Below are 22261 nucleotides of genomic sequence, written 5' to 3' on the forward strand. Positions count from 1 at the left end.
TGAGTTATATAACACAAACAGGACAAGCAGCACTAGTAACATCCTGTCTCTCCCTTTGTCACTCACTCTGTCTGTCTGCCTGTCTGTCTGTCTGTCTGTCTGTCTGTCTGTCTGTCTGTCTGTGTCTCTCTCTCTCTCTCTCTCTCTCTCTCTCTCTCTCACTCTCTCTCTCTCTCTCTCTCTCTCTCCTACGCTCCCTCCTTTCCTCCCTGCCTGCAGTGGACCATGTGATCCCAGAGCCAGGCAACAGTCTGATTGAGGCCTTTGAGCAGTGGAGGAGCTGGGCCGATGAAAAGACCTGCTGTGACTACTCCCTCCATGTGGACATCACCCATTGGAATGACAGCGTCAAGCAGGAAGTAGACACACTGCTCAAGGAGAAAGGTAATGACCAGCCACACACCAACAAGGGGACAGTCAGCCAGTACATGGAAATTAAAGTGGATTTGATTTCAGTATGCTTGGGAGGAAACTCATCCACTACCAAATGGTTAGGCAGAGTGCTGTTTATCACAAATATCTGTCAGTCTGAATATAAACTGGATGGAGAGGATTATGCTTTTGAGTTTAGAGGTGAGGATCAACTGGGAATCCTCTTTGGATCCAGACAAAGAGTTAAGCCTCCTTAGAGAAAGTCCCTTAGCGCTGCTGCAGTGTAAGGGTTTACAGTCCTAGCCCTGAATCGAGCAGACAGACGGACGTTCCGTCGGATGGATGGACAGACAGAAAGGCAGACAGACAGACAGCACTACTATACCTAATCAAGATGAGCAGGGTTACTACTGGCAGAAGCCATGAAAATCGATCAGCAGTGGTGGTTTCCTCCTCCTCTTCCTCCTCCTTTTCTCTGGCCCATAATCTCAGTCCGTCCCCCAGCCACAGGCGTCCAGTCCGCTCCCAGGATCTGTGGTCCATACCTGTCCAAACCCAAACACCACTGTCCATCTGCAGGAGGGTGTGGTCCTCTTGAGGGCTGAGGGGACCCTCTGTGGTTTCACGCCCAGCTAGATAACTTAGCCACAGGACAGGGTGGACAGACCCGTTAGGCCGCCCCAACACAGCCACAGTGTCCAGAGAGCAGAGGACAGGCTTCTTGGTGAATTAATGAATTACATTTTATTTTCGTGTCATATCACCAGTTGGCAACCCATTGCTTACCGGATGAATTGACCCATGAAAAAAAATATTCCAATAATTCACTGTGATCATTTTCTGGTAATGACAGTCAGGCCCTGAACTCCAGTCACTTTGGCTGAAGGCATAAAGGCCTGATGAGGAATCATTTGTTGGGCTCCATGAATAAACTGTCATTATCACAGGACTGTTCTCACTTTGTGTTGTTTCTCTCTCTCTCTCTCTCTCACTATCTCTCTCTTTATTATCTCTTTATCCCTCTCTCTTTCTTTCTCTCTCTTTTTTTTCTCTCTCTCTCACTCTATCTCTCACGTTTTTCTCTCTTTATCTCTTTCTCTCTCTCTTTTTTCTCTCTCTTTTCTCTCCCTTTACCTCGCTCTCTTTCTCTCTCTCTTTTTTTTTCTCTCTCTCTCTCTCTCTCTCTCTCTCTCTCTCTCTCTCTCTCTCTCTCTCTCTGTCTCTCTCTCTCTCTCTCTCTCTCTCTCTCTCTCTCTCTCTCTCTCTCTCTCTCTCTCCCTCTCTCTCTCTCTCTCTCTCAGGTGTGAACTCTTTCCAGGTCTACATGGCCTATAAGGACTTCTACCAGATGAGCAACAGTGAGGTACAGTATGCTAAATAGCCTACAGCAACATACCATGTTGGTGAGCCCTGCTCGGCTCTGCTTGGCAAGCACGTGGATGACAGTCCCACCAGACTATAATCAATGGAAAAAATGACCATGTCTGCAAATTATGAGGCCTATATGGAGGCACTGTGGTAATGCTGGACTATTTTAAACTAGAGCAGCCCACGCAAGGCTAGTTTAGTCATGTATGGTGACCACCCAGTAATTGGTAGTTTATTATAGCAGACATCGTGTGGCTTCCTATGTGTGATCTGATGTGGGTGGACTGCGACCTTTCACCTTACTGTGTAATGTTTCATGTTTCTACTCTGTTCTATGAATGTGTCTCTACAGCTGTATGAGATCTTTACCTTCCTGGGAGAGATGGGTGGCATTGTGCAGGTCCATGCTGAGAATGGAGAGATCATCGCCGAGGTAACCCACCTGTCACAACAACCACCCCCCTCCTCTCCTCCCTGGCTCAACCTTTGACCTTTATCACAGTGCATCACCATCCAGTCATACATTGTCCTGTTCCCCCAGACTAAAAGGACTCCCATAGATACTGTGTCAAAAGGAAAGGGAAACGGTGAGGTTGAGAGGGGTTAGTGCAGGACACTGACAAGTAATGTGTGGATGCGGTTTATGTTACTCTGAGTTAGGACTGACTGTAGGGTCCTAGGAGGGAGCTGGGTGAACCTTAATAGCTGGTTCTGATTCCTTCCGAGATTTAGAGTGTCTGGGACCTGTCTGGTGGGACTATAAAGCCTACTTCCTCGCAGTCTGAGCCCCAGTATCATGTCCCAAAGTTACCCCAAAGCTGTCAAGGGTGAATATTAGGGTGAAAACCTTCATACAACAGTTAACCACTCACCACTTTCTCCCAGCCAAGGCATCTCTCCATGCAATGTGTTATTGATGCAGGGTTAGATACTGCCATATGTCTGTTTGTGGTGCTGGTGTGTGTGTGTGTGTGTGTGTGTGTGTGTGTGCGTGCGTGCGTGAAGGTGGGCGGGCATGAGGGTGTGTACGCATGTGTGTGTGTGTGCCAGAGGCTGGGGTGAATTCGGACGAACACGGTTCTGCTGTCTGTCTGTTCCACAGGAGCAGGCACGCATGCTGGAGATGGGAATCACTGGACCAGAGGGACACGTGCTGAGCAGGCCAGAGGAGGTGGGAAACTATACTATACTGTGTGTGTGTGTGTGTGTGTGTGTGTGTGTGTGTGTGTGTGTGTGTGTGTGTGTGTGTCCATGTATCTGTGTATGTGTGTGTCTGTATGTGTGTGTGTGTGTGTGTGTGTGTGTGTGTGTGTGTGTGTCCGTGTGTGTGGGTGTGTGTCAGCGGAATTGTGTGGAATCAGTAAGGTATAAATGCACGTTTGCACACATCTGTTCGCTGACAAATACGGACCAAATGTAAAATAAATGATATATTTTTTTTTAAAATGCACTCTGGTAATTCTTCCAATTGTAATTATTGGAACAAACAAAACAATGTGATACCGCAGCACCACTAACAGAGTGGAGCTTGGTCCCATATCAAAGCTGGCAATGCATCAGTGACCACTTCCAGACTGGGTTACAGCAGAGCACAAGTGCACTGGCAATAGGTGAGGTTGCCAGTCCAGGTTTAGTTGAATCTGTTCGTAGACTAATTGATTGTTCTATATGTGTCCGACTGCCTGCCTGTCTGCCTGTCCGTCTGCCTGTCTGTCCCTGTCTGCCTGCATGCATGCGTGTGTGTCACTGTATCCGTCGATCCCCCCCCCCTCCCCATTTAGCTGGAGGCGGAGGCTGTGTTCCGTGCCATCACCATTGCCAGCCAGACCAACTGCCCTCTGTACGTGACCAGGGTCATGAGCAAGAGTGCTGCCGACATCATCTCACAGGCCAGGAAAAAAGGTACATGGGTTCCCAGTGTGGCTGACTGGCACTGTCAATCAGGCAGCTGAATTATATATTTGAAAGTCACAGTGGATGCCTGGAAACAATATCCATCATATCAGAACACAAGAGCTTCAGTACGTCATTGGACCTGCATGGGCCTCGAAGGTCGTGCAACTTCACTGCTGCCTCTGTCAGTCTTTTATTCGGTTGGAGGATAGGAATGCGCCTGTGCCCTTATGTGCTGATTGTGGTGTTTTGGTTCATGCTCTAGATTTTACACCATAGGTCCGTTCTGGTCTAGTAGACAGACCGGATAGAAGAAGGACCGTTTTGAGAAGAATCCCTACCTTATTTCCTGAGGTTCACCGTAGCAAAGTGTCAGGTAAAACCTGTCTCCACCATTCATCAGAGGAGCAGGGAGAGAGAGCCTTTTGTGCGTGATGGAGAGAAAGATGGACACTTTTTTGAGGAAGAGGCAGAGAGGGAAAAATGCTGTTTGCATGTCCTCATGTCGGAAGCATGTGAGGGTCGCCTGGCATGGAGATGTGCTCCCAGGAGGCCTTGCTTTCGTCACTGGCTGGCCCTGTTCCTCAGAGCCCAGAGAGAGAGAGAGAGAGAGAGAGACTCACTTGGAGAACATCAGATCTTTCCTACAAGCTATTTCAGCTGTTTCGCCAGACCTTTTAGTTAGATTTGATTATTCCTTTAGTTCAAATGTGTTTATTAATGTGGGATCAACCTGGTAAGTGGGAGATTTAGTTAACAAGTGAGTACATTTTCAGGAGAATTTAGGTGAGTTGATTTGATGTGTCCTCACCCTGGGTGACGAACTTTTTCTCAGGTAACGTTGTGTTCGGCGAGCCAATCACGGCCAGCCTCGGGACTGACGGGACACACTATTGGAGCAAGAACTGGGCCAAGGCCGCCTCCTTTGTGACATCACCCCCCCTCAGCCCGGACCCCACCACCCCGGACTACCTGAACACGTTACTGGCCAGGTAAAGAGCGCCCCCTATCGACTGAATAACACCACACTAACCTCACCTGTCCACACTGCATCTGTCCTGTATGTGCTCTATGCAGTGGCGGACATAGGTATAGGTGACATGTGCAGCCGCCCAGGCAACTTACCGGGGGCAAAAAATGTGCGCTTTCGGGTCAATTAACCTTGTCGGAGTGGGCGCACAGATTCTAGTTTGTTAGGCAGGCTACTGCCTGGGAAGGTCTCTGGGGAGGGGGGGCGGGGGTAGGTTGACCTCAGGTCTCCCCACTGGAAGCCCGAGGTAGGGGGAATCTATCAAATCGCGCATCTTTAACTTTGTACAGTACAAATGCAATTAATAAAATCAGTCACACTACGAAATGCTACCAAATAAACCACAATTCATCCATAATACTGTGAATATATAGTTTCACAGACATATTGTTGCTGAAGCGGGGGGGGGGGGTGTTGCCCTGGGAGCCATAAAAGCTAGAACCGCCACTGGCTCTATGACTTCATCCATCGCAAGCTGAAAGGGTTCTGGAGGCACTTCCAACCTCATGATAGATAGTCTGATGGTTGCACAAGTGGGACTGTTTGTCTGCTAGGAAAGTTTGAGTGCTCTGTAAGAAAGGGAAGACATGGATAACTGATAGGAGGAGACCTTGGCGCTTGACTCTACTTTGTCTGTGCTACTCCAGCTAATTATGAACTTTTCCAGCTTTTCTATATCGAATAAACTGAAGGGATCACAAATCACAGCTAAAGCAAATCTAACAGGTCTGAAGCAGTACCTGTCTCAGTTTACTCTTTTTTAATCCCCTCTCTCTCTCTCTCTCTCTCTCTCTCTCTCTCTCTCTCTCTCTCTCTCTCTCTCTCTCTCTCTCTCTCTCTCTCTCTCTCTCTCTCTCTCTCTCTCTCTCTCTCTCTCTCTCTCTCTCTCTCTCTCTCTCTATCTGTCTCTCTCTCTGTCTCTCTCTCTCTCTCCTCCCAGTGGTGACCTGAACGTGACTGGCAGTGCCCACTGCACCTTCAGCGTGGCCCAGAAGGCCATAGGGAAGGATGACTTCACTCAGATCCCTGAGGGCGTGAACGGAGTGGAGGAGAGGATGTCCCTCATCTGGGACAAGGCTGTGGTGAGGATGAGAGGATGGCTGGACCGCTATCTGCGTGGCACGTGTCTTATCTCTCTCTTTCTTTGGCTGCGTCTCAAACGGCACTCTATTCCCTTTATCAGGCCCATATAGCTGTCATCAAGAGTAGTGCACTATACAGAGAATAGAGTGCCGTTCACCGACCCTTTCTTTACCTTCCTCCCTCTAACCCTCTTAGCTACTCTCTAAGTACCCCTTAAAATGCATGCTGCACCGTGTCCACAGTTCACCGCGGTTTCCCCTTTCTCCTCTTCCCTAATCCATCTGGTAGTGTGGTTTTGTGTTTCTATGAGTGCTCTGGTTTTCTCTCGCTATCTCTGGATCTGTCCCCCCAGCCGTTCACCCTGCTTAGAACAGTATAGATCTCTTCTTTTTTCTCATTCTCGTTCTTGCTCTTTCATGTGCAAACAGACTTTGGTTTGTATTTATGGACAGCTGTGTTATGAATCAAAAGTAGTGGTGCAGCTTTGCCTCTGAAACTCAGATGAATTATTCACACTTAAGTCTCCCTTCAGGCAAAAACACATGGTCTCGGCACTAGCATTGACAGGAGTGTGTGTGTGTGTGCGCGCACGCGTGTGTTCTTGTGTGAGACTACAAGAGTGCCACCCCCCACCAGTCAGCTGCAAAAGCATCTTTGTTTAGCTAGCATTTCACCGTTAGCATTTCTTCTGGCTCACTCAGACCACCGGCAAGATGGACGAGAACATGTTTGTTGCCGTGACGAGCACCAACGCCGCCAAGATCCTGAACCTGTACCCCCGTAAAGGCCGGGTTGCCGTGGGCTCCGACGCCGACCTGGTCATCTGGGACTCGGACGCTGTCCGCACCATCACCGCCAAGACGCACAACTCGGTAAGAGGTCAAAGGTCTCACGGTCCCCAGAGGGAAAGTGTTTTTGCAACATCTGTCAAATACATAAAAACGTACAATGACATTTGACATGGACTACATAGGCAAATACATAAAGGGGGTACACTGAATGAAAGGGACTGAACACACCAAAGTCCAATAGTCCCTCATATAGGCAACATTTCAGCCACAATGTTCAATGAGCTTAAAGTCCATTTCACTTTTCATTGTAGTAGTCAGCACTCATCAAGGACATTCAGGTCACTGTGGTTTGACAGGACATGTGGTTAAACAGGACATGTGGTTTAAGAGGACATGGAGGAGGTGTATTTGACTTCTACTACCACAGATGTTCTGACAAACATTATAGCAGGCCTGCTGAGCTCTGGCTGGTGGTCATTGTGGACATTCAGTTCGTGGTCTGAGATCTGCGTAGCTGCAAAGGTAACTTAGTTTTCCAGAGGAGTGTGAGACAGTGAGAGAACGAGAGAGAAAGAGAGAGAAAAGCGCTGGCCTGCTTCCAGTGACAGTTCAGTTCCTCCTAAAATAACTCCCTGTAGACGTCCACGGCTACTAAAGCACACACCATTGGCCCTCACTATCCGCCTTTACTGCTGCCGGAGAGAGATATCTTACAATGCAGGGGTTGATGAATGCGGCTGAGGAGAGAGAGATGTTACTGTTGTAGGAAAACAAAACAATGTTTTGCCCTTTTTCTTAGCCATACTCCTCTCAAAGGCAATACTTCACTTTTTTTGGGGGGGAAAAATCATATTCATTTTTCAAATAATTGGCTTTGAGGTCGTTTTTATGTTAGCTAACCATGTTATCCATTGCTGTGAGCAGCCACCACTGTGTGTTGTTCAGCGAGAAAAGAGCTCGTCTCTCTTGTCCCTCGTCTCTAATCACAAGGACAGGAAGTGATGTGTGGATCACACAGGAGTCCAGAGAACACAGAGCAGTACAGGGTTAAGCAGAGGATGTGTCCACTCAGGAAATCAAGCCTTCTGCACTTCCTCCTGCAGGCACAGAGAGTGAGGGAACGAGAGACAGACCTAAGAAAAAAGCAGCGGAGTCCGATGAAGAGGTATGGAAAGAAAGAAAAATAGAGAGAGAGAGAGAGAGAGAGAGAGAACGAAAAAAAGAGAGGGAGAGAAAGAAAGAAAGAGCTGGGAAAAAGATTGGACATGTTTTCAGTGACTTTTCCATTTGTAGAAAAGATACAACGAGACCAAAGGTTCTTACAGAATGATGTCACCTTCTCATTTCCTGTGTGTAGCCCCTCCAGACAACAGAACAGCACACAAGAACACATAACATAAGAACAGTGGCTCCTGTCCATGTTTATAATAGTGATCTATTGTACACAGTAGTTCAGTGCTTTATACCATTATATCTGTGTATCCCTCCCTCCTTAGTAAATACAAGTATCCTCAGTTATCTGAAATGTTTTGATCTGGTTAGCTTTGTTTATGTTGTTGCACAGAGAGCCAGGCCATGACAACATACTTGGCAGGCCTTATGTCCTGTCCTGGGCTGAATCTGGAACACGCTAAAACACCAGGGCCGTGTGCACAGGAACAAACTGACAATGGGGGGGGGAGGGGGCAACAGATCGCAAACCACTATGTACAGGGAGAGACAGAACGATAGATGGAGGAAGAGAGTTTAGTGGCAGGAGAATACAGGGAGGGAAATGGATCAGGGAGAACAAGCCAGAGTGAAAGAGAGTAGAAAAAAAGTGGGAGAGGAGAAGTGAGACAGAGAGAAGGAAAGAGAGAAAGTGCTAGAAAGAGAGAGAACGGGTAGAGAGAGTGATGCTTGGATTCATTAGCCCCAGCTGTGCGATGGCAGCTGTTTGTCTTTGTATGCCAAATAGAGGAGTATGAGAAACAGGCCGACTGGATGATGAGGAATGAAGAGGAGGAGGAGCAGGAGGGTTATTTCTCTCTCTTCTCACACAGATGTTGTTAATTACGGCAGAACCATGGTCTCATCTCTACAGAGACGGCCTGCCCAGCCGCCTGCCAACCCGCCTCCTCTTTTCCTCTGTCCTCCCAGCCAAACTGGGCCTGTGTGTCCATGACTCCACTCATCTCTGCCTCAATAGGCTCTCTGTCTCAAAACAAACTGACAAACAAACAAACCAAAACAACGGCAAAGTCTTCTCATGTTTTGTTGATTTAAAAAAAGCTTTTGACTTAATTTGGCATGAAGGTCTGCTATACAAACTGATGGAAGGTTGTGTTGGAGGAAAAACATACAACGTTATAAAATCCATGTACACAAACAAGAAGTGTGCAGTTAAAATTGGCAAAAAACGCACACATTTCTTTCCACATGGCTGTGGGGTGAGACAGGGATGCAGCTTAAGCCCCACCATCTTCAATATACAGTGGGGCAAAAAAAGTATTTAGTCAGCCACCAATTGTGCAAGTTCTCCCACTTAAAAAGATGAGAGAGGCCAGTAATTTTCATCATAGGTACACTTCAACTATGACAGACAAAATGAGATTATTTTTTGCAGAAAATCACATTGTAGGATTTTTTATTTATTTATTTGCAAATTATGGTGGAAAATAAGTATTTGGTCAATAACAAAAGTTTATCTCAATACTTTGTTATATACCCTTTGTTGGCAACGACAGAGGTCAAACGTTTTCTGTAAGTCTTCACAAGGTTTTCACACACTGTTGCTGGTATTTTGGCCCATTCCACCATGCAGATCTCCTCTAGAGCAGTGATGTTTTGGGGCTGTTGCTGGGCAACACGGACTTTCAACTCCCTCCAAAGATTTTCTATGGGGTTGAGATCTGGAGACTGGCTAGGCCACTCCAGGACCTTGAAATGCTTCTTACGAAGTCACTCCTTCATTGCCCGGGCGGTGTGTTTGGGATCATTGTCATGCTGAAAGACCCAGCCACGTTTCATCTTCAATGCCCTTGCTGAAGGAAGGAGGTTTTCACTCAAAATCTCACAATACATGGCCCCATTCATTCTTTCCTTTACATGGATCAGTCGTCCTGGTCCCTTTGCAGAAAAACAGCCCCAAAGCATGATGTTTCCACCCCCATGCTTCACAGTAGGTATGGTGTTCTTTGGATGCAACTCAACATTCTTTGTCTTCCAAACACGACGAGTTGAGTTTTTACATTCACTAGGTCCCGCCATGTGGTTCTGGGATTTTTGCTCATTGTTCTTGTGATCATTTTGACCCCACGGTGTGAGATCTTGCGTGGAGCCCCAGATCGAGGGAGATTATCAGTGGTCTTGTATGTCTTCCATTTCCTAATAATTGCTCCCACAGTTGATTTATTCAAACCAAGCTGCTTACCTATCGCAGATTCAGTCTTCCCAGCCTGGTGCAGGTCTACAATTTTGTTTCTGGTGTCCTTTGACCGCTCTTTGGTCTTGGCCATAGTGGAGTTTGGAGTGTGACTGTTTGAGGTTGTGGACAGGTGTCTTTTATACTGATAACAAGTTCAAACAGGTGCCATTAATACAGGTAATGAGTGGAGGACAGAGGAGCCTCTTAAAGAAGAAATTACAGGTCTGTGAGTGCCAGAAATCTTGCTTGTTTGTAGGTGACCAAATACTTATTTACCACCATAATTTGAAAATAAATTCATAAAAAATCCTACAATGTGATTTTCTGGATTTTTTTATCATTTTGTCTGTCATAGTTGAAGTGTACCTATGATGAAAATTACAGGCCTCTCTCATCTTTTTAAGTGGGAGAACTTGCACAATTGGTGGCTGACTAAATACTTTTTTGCCCCACTGTATATATCAACGAATTGGCGAGGGCACTAGAACAGTCTGCAGCACCCGGCCTCATCCTACTAGAATCAAATATCTACTGTTTGCTGATGATCTGGTGCTTCTGTCCCAAACCAATGAGGGCTTACAGCAGCACCTAGCTCTTTTGCAAAGATTCTGTCAGAACTGAGTCTGACAAAGCTGTGAACGAGCTTAGAGACAAGGCAATAACGGCCTTCTATGCTATCAAAAAGATAACATTTGACATACCAATTAGGATCTGGTTAAAAATACTTGAATTAGTTATACAACCCATTGCCCTTTGTGGTTGTGAGGTCTGGGGTCTGCTCAACAGCCAAGAATTCACAAAATGGGACAAACACCAAATTGAGACTCTGCATGCAGAATTCTGCAAAAATATCATCCGTGTACAATGTAAAACACCAAATGATGCACGCAGAGCAGAATTAGGCCGATACCTGCTAATTATCAAAATCCAGAAAAGAGACGTTAAATTCTACAACCACATAAAAGGAAGCGATTCCCAAACCTTCCATAACAAAGCCGTCACCTACAAAGAGATGAACCTGGAGAAGAGTCCCCTAAGCAAGCTAGTCCTGGGGCTCTGTTCACAAACACAAACAGACCCCACAGAATCCCAGGACAGCAACACAATTAGACTCAACCAAATCATAAGAAAACAAAAAGATTATTACTTGACACATTGGAAAGAATTATCAAAAAAGAGTGAACTAGAATGCTATTTGGCTCTAAACAGAGAGTACACAGTGGCAGAATACCTGACCACTGTGACTGACCCAAACTTAAGGAAAGCTTTGACTATGTACAGACTCAGTGAGCATACCCTTGCTATTGAGAAAGGCCGCCGTAGGCAGACCTGGCTCTCAAGAGAAGACCAGCTATGTGCACACTGCCCACAAAATGAGGTGGGAACTGAGCTGCACTTCCTAACCTCTTGCTCAGTGTATGACCATATTAGAGACACACATTACACAGATCCACAAAGTATTTGAAAACAAACCCCATTTTGATAAACTCCCATATCTACTGGGTGAAATACCACAGTGTGCCATCACAGCAGCAAGATTTGTGGACTGTTGACACAAGAAAAGGGCAACCAGTGAAGAACGAACACCATTGTAAATACAACCCATATTTATGTTTATTTATTTTCCCTTTTGTACTTTAACTATTTGTACATAATATGACATTTGAAATGTCTTTATTCTTTTGGAACTTTTGTGATTGTAATGTTTCATGTTCATTTTTTATTGTTTATTTCACTTTTGTTTATTGTCTAGTTCACTTCCTTTGGAAATGTTAACATATGTTTCCCATGCCAATAAGAGGCTTAAATTGAATTGAATTGAAATTGAATGGCCTCTCATCAGACCAGTTTAATGAGCAAAACATCCAAGTCTGATTAGCGTTAGTGGAATTTGCCATCTCTATCGGAATTAGCCCGTCGGCTCATAACGTGGTGCGTAGCCATGAGGTCATGCGTTTCAGAGTCCTTGTTTATTTTGCCGTACTTGACCATCTCAGTCCACAAAGACACACTGACGTAAACTCATGTGAAAATTCCGGCTCCATTTGTTTCAGACGAGTGACTAATGTCAGACTGCAGAAAACTGGGAATAGTTGCGTTTACGTTGCTTCTGCACCGCTGTGCTGTCAATTCCTCAGTTTGGTAACTCCCGAGAGAGACGTCCTGCAGCTGATCATCACTCGTATTACTGGGTTGTGTTGTGAATGGCTAAAGTTAGGTCATCTCTACAGTAAGGCAGCATAACGGACTGTACTAACTGGGGTGCAACGGGGGAATTTTGTCCTCTTTTGTTGGCCCAACACCACTGATCATAGACATACAATATCAAGTTGAAGTATAATGTGTGTGTGTGTGTGTGTGTGTGTGTGTGTGTGTGTGTGTGTGTGTGTGTGTGTGTGTGTGTGTGTGTGTGTGTGTGTGTGTGTGTGTGTGTGTGTGTGTGTGTGTGTGTGTGTGCGTGCGTGCGTGCGCGTGTCTGTGTTTGTGTCTGTTTGTGTGTTTTCCAGGCTGCTGAGTTCAACGTGTTTGAGGGCATGGAGCTGCGTGGTGCCCCCTCGGTGGTGATTTGCCAGGGGAAGCTGGTGCTGGAGGATGGGAACCTGCACGCCATCCCCGGGGTCGGTCGCTTCATCCCATGCACCCCCTTCCCAGACTTTGCCTACAAGCGCATCAAGGCCAGGAAGCAGGTAAAAGATGCTAGCCTCTCTCTCCTTACTCCTGTCTAGTCAGAATCTACTGTACTCCAAGGCTGTGTTGACACAGGCATCCCAATTCTGATCTTTTGACCAATTATGGGCAAAAGATCTGATCTGATTCAAAATACAAATTAGTGGCAAAATATCAGAATTGGGCTGCCTGTGTAGACACAGCCTAAGTCTGTCTCCCCTTTATAAAAGTATTAAACAATATACAAGTATTTCCAATAAACATATTCCCAACTCTTCAGTTCTGTCTTAGACTATGTTTTATGCGGATTGTTTGTTACATGCCAGAGTGTTGCTCTGTGACACTGAGCCAAGGTAAAGGACTGTGAGGACTGTGAGGTATGTGAGGCAGTGGAGGCTGCTGAGGGGAGGACGGCTCATAATAATGGCTGGAATTGAGTGAAAGGAATGGTATCAACACATGAAAAAAAGATGCATGTCCTTGATACCGTACCATTAACTCCATTCCGGGACATTATCGTGAGCCGTTCCTCCCCTCAGCAGCCTCCACTGATACGAGGTGCGCGAAGTACAGTATTTGAAGACTGCAAGGTCTGTGAGGTCGGCGAGTTGCGGACATCTGGAAGTGTTTTCTCAGTGGTTAGGGATTAATCAGGTCTAATCTGATGTAGAGCTGAGATGAGCCATCCAGAACCCACAAACATGGAAGATGTCAGTGCGGCTTTACTTTCAAGGCGGTTTAGCTTTACGCGAATGCATACTGCTGCTGTGGCTCAGCCTATGCCACACATCATCAGACATGCCATCAATCTCAATGTACATACTGAAATGGTAATCCCAAAGCAGTGTGTTCAATGGAGACAGACTGCACTTATATATCTCAGCTGTTTTCACACCAACCCGTACCGCAATCTCTATCGCACTCTACACTGCCCTTTCCCACCTGGACAAAAGGAACCTATGTGAGAATGCTGTTCATTGACTACAGCTCAGCGTTCAACACCATAGTGCCCACAAAGCTCATCACTAAGCTAAGGACCCTGGGACAAAACACCTCCCTCTGCAACTGGATCCTGGACTTCCTGACGGGCCGCCCTCAGGTGATAAGGGTAGGTAACAACACATCTGCCACGCTGGTCCTCAACATGGGGGCCCCTCAGGGGTGCGTGCTTAGTCCCCTCCTGTACTCCCTGTTCACCCACGTCTGCGTGGCCAAGCACGACTCCAACACCATTGTTAAGTTTGCTGACGACACAATGATGGTAGGCCTGATCACCGATAATGATGAGACAGCCGATAGGGAGGAGGTCAGAGACCTGGCAGTGTGGTGCCAGGACAACAACCTCTCCCTCAATGTGAGCAAGACAAAAGAGCTGATCGTGGACTATAGGAAAAGGAAGGCCGAACAGGCCCCCATTCACGTCGATGGGGCTGTACTGGAGCGGGTCTAGAGTTTCAAGTTCCTTGGTGTCCACATCACCAACAAACTATCATGGTCAAAACACACCAAGACAGTCATGAAGACGGCACGACAACACCTTTTACCCCTCAGGAGACTGAAAAGTTTGTTGCCACACGGCAAGCGGAACCGGAGCGTCAAGTCTAGTTCCGAAAGGCTCCTTAACAGCTTCTCCCCCCAAGCCACAAGACTGCTGAACAATTAATCAAATTGCCACCCAGGCTATTTACATTGAACCCCCCCCCCCCCCCCCCGCTTTGTTTTTACACTGCTGCTACTCGCTGTTTATTATCTATGCTTAGTCACTTTACCACATGTACAAATTACCCCGACTAACCTGTACCCCCGCACACTGACTCGGTACTGTCATTCCCTGTATATATTCCCTTGTTATTGTTATTTTATTGTGTTACTTTTATTTTACTTTTTACTTAAGTTTATTTGGTAAATATTTTGTTAACTCTATTTCTTGAACTGCATTGTTGGTTAAGGGCTTGTAAGTATTTCACGAATACACCTGTTGTATTCGGCGCATGTGACAAATAACATTTGATTTGATTGTGTACAGAAAGGATGTCTGTCCTCTCGAGCAGTCGCACTGGTGTCAGCTATAACAGCAATACATTATGGGCTGGATGCATGTCTGTCTGTCTGTGTCTAGGCTTCGGGGGCATAATAGGAGGTCTGTCTCCCCAATTGAAAGGCACAAGATAAAAATAGCGTTCAGAGTGTGTAACGCAGATGGGAATTGCCAGAAAATGCAGTAATGGTGTCTTAACTACCTCTGGGTGATCTCACATATCCTTTTGATGTAGGTGCTGGAGAATGGGGGGATGGAACGAGGGGATGGGGATGTTTGAGAGAGAAGTATTACGTCAGACTTGAGGGTTCATCTCAGGGGCGTTGGCTGTTGGCTGTGGGTTTTATACTGTAACGACTGACTGCCTGTTGTAGCAGGGATACGATGTGTCCATAGGAGTACTCTTGTTACTGGTGTTGGTGGATACTCAACTTTTTGACCAGAATATAGAGATGTTTCTTTGGTGAGACCTCTTGTTTTAATTCAATGTTGATCTTGGTGGCAGTTAGTGTTTTCTGATGCTGCTACATTCTTCAGGGGAAAAAAAGGTTCCATCTAGAACCTGACAGGGTTCTTTGGCTGTTCCCAACCCTTTACAGAACCTTTTTTGGTTCCAAGTTTATCCTTTTTGAGTTTCATGTAGAACCCTCTCCACAGAGGGTTCTACATTGAACCTAAAAGGGTTCTCTCTGGAACCAAAAAGGGTTATCCTATGGGGACAGCCGAAGAACCTTTTTGGAACTATTTTTTCTAAGAGCGTAGCTCAGCTTCCAGGAATTCCTTAGTCACATAATCCTAGGACAGAGGACAGAAGCTTGCATGTCAAATAAGAACACAGTGTCTCAGTGCGTCTGTCTGTCAGTAAATCTGGAAGTGCTTACCTTCGGAAAACCCCGGGTGAAATATGCATTTTTATTCAGGCACAACGCGTTCTACAAACAAACCCATGAATCAAATTATAAACAGGCGTTGTCTTGGATAACTGTTGTAAAGTTACCAACAGAAATGATACCCTATTCATCTCTCTTTCTCTCCTTCTTTATCTCGATCCCTCCTTCTTCCTCTCTCTTTCTCTTCCTCTCCACCCCCCCCTCCCCCCTCTCTCTCAGCTGGCAGTCCTGCGGGCAGTGCCCAGGGGCATGTATGATGGCCCCGTGTCTGACTTCTCGCCCATGTCCCGTGGCGGTACCCCCTCAGCGTCTGCCCGCACCTCCCCAACCAAGCAGCCCGTGAGGAACCTCCACCACTCGGCCTTTAGCTTAGCAGGTAACCCTGCACAACGCGGTGAGCTTCAGCAACCTTTTCATTTACCCATCTGTCTTCCAATACCTTACCGTCATAGGAAGTACCAGGAACCCGACACGCACACTCAACAACAGTCCACATTGACACATTACAATGCAATTCGCGCTTGATCTGTCGGCCATGGTCGACTTTGCCATTTGTCTGCGGAATATTAAATAGCCTTCAGGTGAAATCTGACATTTTACCATAATCACATTTTCTGCCTTCATGATTTGTTTGAGGTAACAAATGCACACAGCACAAGACATTTGTCCTCCAGCCATCTTGGTACTTCCAGACAGTGCTCTATATGTTTCCTCAAGTCTTTTTGTTATCTTTTTTGTGTTTATTTTTTTACATTGATTGATTTCATTCATTTCAGCTTGATGCAGCTTTGTCTTGGTTCTCTCTCTCTCTCTCTCTCTCTCCCCCTCTCTCTGTGTGCATCTTAATTCAACTACAGTGTGTTCTAAGATTTCAGTCCAGACATCTGGCGTCTCACTTTCGTAGTTGTTGTCTGTTTAATGAAGCTCATCTAATGAGCGGGTAGAATGAGGCTGATGATAATTTATGTATCTGAAGTTCATTCACGTAACCAATAGCAGAGCTTAGTTGAGTGTTGAGTGACAGTGCGATTACATACATCTGCAACCTCTTTTCAAAGTACAACCGTTGAGGGAGGAGCCAAATAAACAATAGTTCAACAGGAATAGTTTATGTGTGATGCACTGATGCAGGAGGAGGGAGGGTGACCTGCATTGGAAAGTATTTCCCCGTGGCTGTAGTCTAGTGGGGTTTTATTCCATTCATCCCCATCGTTCCCAGAAAGCCAGAGAGCCTGCTTTCCTTTCCTAGGCTGTGTGTTTATAAACCAGACCTGGCCTATTCTCTCCTTCTGGCTTCCAAGATAATCCCCTGTTCGAATACTAGCCACTCACTCTGGGAATAAATACCCCTCTCATCCACATCCAGTACATGCAAGAGCACATACACATTTACCCGCGTACACACACACACAAACGTAACACACACATGTGCGCGCACACACAGGCGCAAACACGCGCACACTCACAGGACTCTGCAGAATAGGGTTGATATACAGGGTTGATATACTGCTCTGTCTCCAGATGTGAAGTAACCTTGGTCGTGTTTCGCGAGAGGATGTGGTAGCGTTCTACAGTGTAAAACACTAGATCCTGGCCCGGAGAGAGTGTAAGACTTAAAACAGTAGGCGTAAATCTCTCCTCGTCCATTATGCCAATTTAATCCAGGGCTAATCCCAATCCCGTTGGCGGTCAAAAAGGGATTTATTCCAGAGGTCGCCACGGAGTGCCAAGGTCACGTCGCCTGGTCGGTTTGTCTCATAACGAACGCTAGTTGCCAGCGGAGGAACTTGCTTTGTTGAGGGGAATCTGTAAGAAAGAGCGCTAAATCATGTTTTGTCTGTGTCAGGTCCCCCCACCACAGAGGATCTCCCCATCCGGCCAGCGGGACGCCGCATCGTAGTTCCCCCCGGTGGTCGCTCCAACATCACATCCCTTAGCTAAGAGGTTGAACCAGGATAGAGACCAGTCAGAAGATGACAACAGCCACTGGGAGAAGACGGAGACATGATTAGTTACAAGTTAAGAGTTGAGCAAAACACTGAATCCTCATGCCTTACCAGCCACAATGCTACCTGCTTAAGCTTCTAAAGCACAGTTTTCCTCCTCCTAGGGAATTGCAGGTCAGTCGCTAGAACAACGGGTTAATTTGAAGGATATTTGGCAAAACCTTTACACAAAGATTGAATTTGTATGCCGTGGAATTACATGAGCATGGTCATAACCAGAATATAGGTAATCAATGTGTATTACTGTCCCTCACTGTCAACATTAGTCATTGTTTTAACTGTGCATTGACAGTTTAGGTTCTACTCTGAGTCCATAAAATAGTTCAATGAACCTCATGATAACTGTCCATGACCAATGACCCACAGTGTTCCGATGCCTGTTCCCCTAGGAAAAGTAACACTGCTTTTCTTCAAGCAATTTTTTTTTTTTCTTCCCCTTCCGTCACGTTCGGCTTTCAATGTCACCCTTTTTTTGAGTACTAGTCTGCAGATATACGGTAGTTCGCTAAAGCGATGTAATAATAACATGCAGTGACGTCCATTACTGATAGGTGGCATTGTGAGTATGTATGGTAGATGTAACGTAGCTTTGTGAATGATGTTGTCGCTGGCTCCCTGGGTTGTTGAACCAGAAGTGATAGTCATTAACGATAAAAATAAAAAAAAATAAAAAAACAGGAAACAAGATTTAAATAAAAAAACACATCTGGTAATACAGATATTTTGTAAACATGTAATAGCATGTTGGTAGAAATGGTTGTCATGTTTATTTTCCCTTGCGCTCTGCTCCATCCTGGCTGTAGATTCCATTGAGAAACTGTCCTTTGCAATCGCTTCAAGCTTAATGCCTGTTCCTATACATACCGTTTAGCAAGTCATCTGGGGGGGTGGGGGGAGGGGTAGTAAAAGGTAAATGGAAACCCTTGCGCAAGAAATACCAAGCTCAACTTCCATGGCCTGGGCCGTGAAATTGTAATTCTGAGCTTTGTGAACATTAATGGATAAAGAAAATGAAATGATAAAGGTAACAAACCTGATTTGAAATAACAGTAATTCACCTCTGTCTTTATTTGTTATTTTCATGGCAATGTGGGATCTCGTTTTGAAGCAGCAGACCATCATAACCTGCATTCAAGAACATAACATTGAAACATAATGTTGTGCTGTTTTAAATCTCAACACTCTGAGAGTCTCCACATTTCTGTACACTATACCTGACCGACAGCCCTTAGCTTGGTGACTAACACCAAGGGGAAGACAGACAGGCTTAACCCTGGGTCACTCTCTTTCACAATTATTTTCTATACGTCTGTTTGGTCTACCTGTCCTAGACAAGGCAGTTGATTGTAATATGTTTTCAGAAAGAGACGAGGAGGATGAGGAGAGCTTTATTTTTGCTATCCCTATTAGCGGAGGAAGAGGTTGTGAGGAAGTCGTTGTGTTTTAACTTCAAGCAATCCAAGTGTTGATTATATTTATGTTAGTTTGACTTGATCTTTGTTATTGTTTTTTTATGTTCTTTTTTTTTTACTGTTGTATCAAAACCCAGAGAAGGCAGGTAAAAAAAAACATTGAGGTGTGATGTGGTGTTATGAACTGTTCCTGAATAAACATGAGTTGCAACTGACTGGCTGTCACTCTTTTATCTTTCAATCTACAGTATAGTAGAAATAAAAAAGATATACCTTTTAAAACTTCTTCAGGATAGGTGGGTCCCCCACGGGACGGTTGAGCTAACGTAGGCTAATGCGATTAGCATGAGGTTGTAAGTAACAAGAACATTTCCCAGGACATAGACATCTCTGATATTGTCAGAAAGCTTAAATTCTTGTTAATCTAACTGCACTGTCCAATTTTCAGGAGCTATTACTGATAAATAATACCATGCTATTGTCGGAGAGTGCACTGTTATGAACTTTAAAAGTTATTAATAAACCAATTAGGCACATTTGGGCAGTCGTGATACAAAATGTTGAACAGAATTGCAATGGTTCATTGGATCAGTCTAAAACTGTTTACGTACACTGCTGCCATCTAGTGGCCAAAATCTAAATTGCACCTGGGCTGGAATAATACATTATGGCCTTCCTCTTGCATTTCAAAGATGATGGTACAAAAACAAATACAAAAAAAATACAAAATAATTTTTCCTTTGTATTTTCTGCCCAGATCTAATGTGTTATATTCTCCTACATTCCTACATTCATTTCAAATTTACACAATCTTCAAAGTGTTTATTTTCAAATGGTATCAGGAATATGCATATCCTTGCATAAATGCCTGAGCTACAGGAAGTTAGATTTGATGTCATTAGATGTCATTTTAGGCAAAAATTGAAAAAAAGGGTCCGATCCTTTTTATGTACTCTGACCAGGACTGTACTAGAGCACATTGTTGAGAACATCTCTCATAGAAATTGGATGTGTAGACCTGACAGTTAATAGTAGTACTAATAATACTGACAGTATTATTGCTGTTCCAGTATATTACATTTCTATCTGCACAATTCTGGATTCATACTTCCATTGTTTAGGGAATTTCCCATTTTCTGACCCATTGTTTAACCTGGCAGTAAACTTGTCACCACTCTGTTATCATTTTTGTATTTTATAGCCAGTTAAAGTATCATGACATCACTTTTAAAGGCTGTCATTATGACAAACTGAGAAGATTGCTTCTATAAAACGCCATCTCAGTCTGGAGTGGGAGATAGTCAGCATTATTTTTGCAAACACGGCCAGTTCACAAGGACTTATTGGCATTGTATATATAAACCCTCCCCAAGATAATATAGTTGTCACTGGCCAGTTAGTTTATACAGTATGTCCATTTACAACAGATGAGCTTGTGTGGGGGGAGAGAGGCTCTTTGAGGAGAAATCCAATAAAGACCCCTGTTATTCTTATCTTATGTGATCCTCCAGCTTGACTTCAACTTGGCTTTATGAGGAGCGTATATCATTCACGGAGACTCACAGGTTACCCTGTGGATGTGGGAAAGCGCTGGATCAACTTTGATCTCAGAGCCCACCGAGGAAGAGTAATGGGGGGCTCGTCTTAAAAGGGGATCTGGGGAGAAGTTGGCCACAGACAGACTAGCAGTGAATGGGAAAACCACATGATGCATGGTAACTTGCTGATGATGTGTTAAAGAGGTAATGTCTCCAGCTGATTAAGACAGGAGCGGGTGGGCGGTCAGAGAGGGCGAAAGAGAGAGGACTCCACAAGGACTCCAGTCTTGACTTGATCTCTGGCAAGATCAACAAAAAAAAAAGAGAGCCTGTAGTATCGGGGAAGATATAAACATTCTACATTTTTGTGAGTATAGGACATATGATAATTAGTTACAGGCAGCATGACTTTGGCTGTTGTCCACTATGACCTCAGCGGCTCTGAACATAACCTCTGTTTCTCTAAGGGGTGGAGGAGCTCAGCAGTAATGAAGTGTGACATAAACTCAGCATAGGCTTCATAAAGCCCTGAAAGTACCAAATGACATATTAGCTCATGCACAGCTTTGAAGAATACAGTGTGATTCACCAAGGAAACAGTGGCTAAATTGGTGTGTTCGCCCCAAATTACTTGGTGAGCTCACCATTCTGGTGTGTAACAACAAATACTGGAGCCAAATCTGGAGAAGAAGGAGGAGCAACAAAGCCTTCTCATAAATAACACATCAGACAAACAAATCAAGCCTAAACTATGCTTCCTGTTTCTGCGGGACTACAATTTAAAGTCTGGGGGATGCTATACTTAGCTTATTCTCTTTGGTGCCATTCTCCACTGTGTCGCTGTCCCACCCAGAGCTGTGTGTCAGTCTGATTTAGGACTGTTTTCATAGGTTTGCCCTTTTGGCTCTTAGTGATAAGGCCCCTAATGCGTTACAGCCCTGCCACTCATCCATAGCCACCTGCTAAGGCTACTGAGGAACTTACAACATAAGGTTGTTTAAGAGAAACAGAGAGCACACAGCTCTCGCTCTCTCTAGTATATTCTTATTGTGAGTGTCTTGTGGTTTCCCATGCCTATTCAGGCACAAGCCCATCTCTGCAAAGGGCAAAATCAATACTTAAAAAATGTATACAGTATCAGTGGTGTTTACCTTGGTTCCAACACATCAGTGACATTGACACAGACTCATCCAACCGTAGGCATGACACTCCTACAGAAATACAAACAGTGAATGTACACAACAGAGGCATGACCCCGTTTTAATCCTCAACTTTATTTTAAATACATTACTTGGATTAGCACAGACAGAAATAAATAAACGTGAAAGGATATTTGTAGACATTGAATTTGGTCTGTTTGGGGAGGGGAAAACTGAACATTTGCTGTTATTGGTAGAGAGGTTTGTAACTCTCTTTCTTATTGGTCTATTAACTAATTGACCGCATGGTGATGTCACCATGGAAGGTCAAGACTCCATCCCACCAAAACAGACTGAAATTTCAGGCAGTCTTTTCAAACAGCGCTTACACTAAAAGTGCATTATCATAATTTTCACAATTTCACAGTATTATTCCAACCTCATAGTGTTATAAAACACAGATTAATCCCATTTTGACTGCACTGGGCCTTTAAGTACACAAGAGCACTACCACTAACAAACACTAGGTGGCAGTGTTCCATTGTAGTTTATCATAGAAAATCAACCACACACGAAGCATGGAGATGGAGGAAAGGCTTGTTTGAAACCAATTTGTAATGGATTTGTC

At 44.9% G+C, this 22261-nt stretch overlaps 1 protein-coding gene across 2 annotated transcripts in view; it reads left to right on the top strand.

Annotated features, from left to right (window-relative positions):
* LOC139420797 (dihydropyrimidinase-related protein 3-like) overlaps positions 1–19171 on the top strand; it is a 29584-nt gene extending 10413 nt beyond the window's left edge. The window contains exons 4-14 of one of the 2 annotated variants that reach the window (XM_071171076.1): positions 220–384; positions 1674–1735; positions 2093–2173; positions 2843–2911; positions 3522–3642; positions 4469–4625; positions 5604–5745; positions 6448–6618; positions 12451–12630; positions 15758–15932; positions 17385–19171. In XM_071171076.1, the coding sequence (XP_071027177.1) occupies positions 220–384; positions 1674–1735; positions 2093–2173; positions 2843–2911; positions 3522–3642; positions 4469–4625; positions 5604–5745; positions 6448–6618; positions 12451–12630; positions 15758–15932; positions 17385–17479 (1418 nt within the window). In that variant the 3' untranslated portion in view covers positions 17480–19171. The remainder of the gene's footprint in view (positions 1–219; positions 385–1673; positions 1736–2092; positions 2174–2842; positions 2912–3521; positions 3643–4468; positions 4626–5603; positions 5746–6447; positions 6619–12450; positions 12631–15757; positions 15933–17384) is intronic. The other variant, XM_071171077.1, reaches the window with a different exon arrangement.
* Positions 19172–22261: the final 3090 nt, after the last annotated feature.

The sequence above is a fragment of the Oncorhynchus clarkii genome, chromosome 12, assembly GCF_045791955.1.
Source record: "Oncorhynchus clarkii lewisi isolate Uvic-CL-2024 chromosome 12, UVic_Ocla_1.0, whole genome shotgun sequence".
Lineage (NCBI taxonomy): Eukaryota > Metazoa > Chordata > Actinopteri > Salmoniformes > Salmonidae > Oncorhynchus > Oncorhynchus clarkii.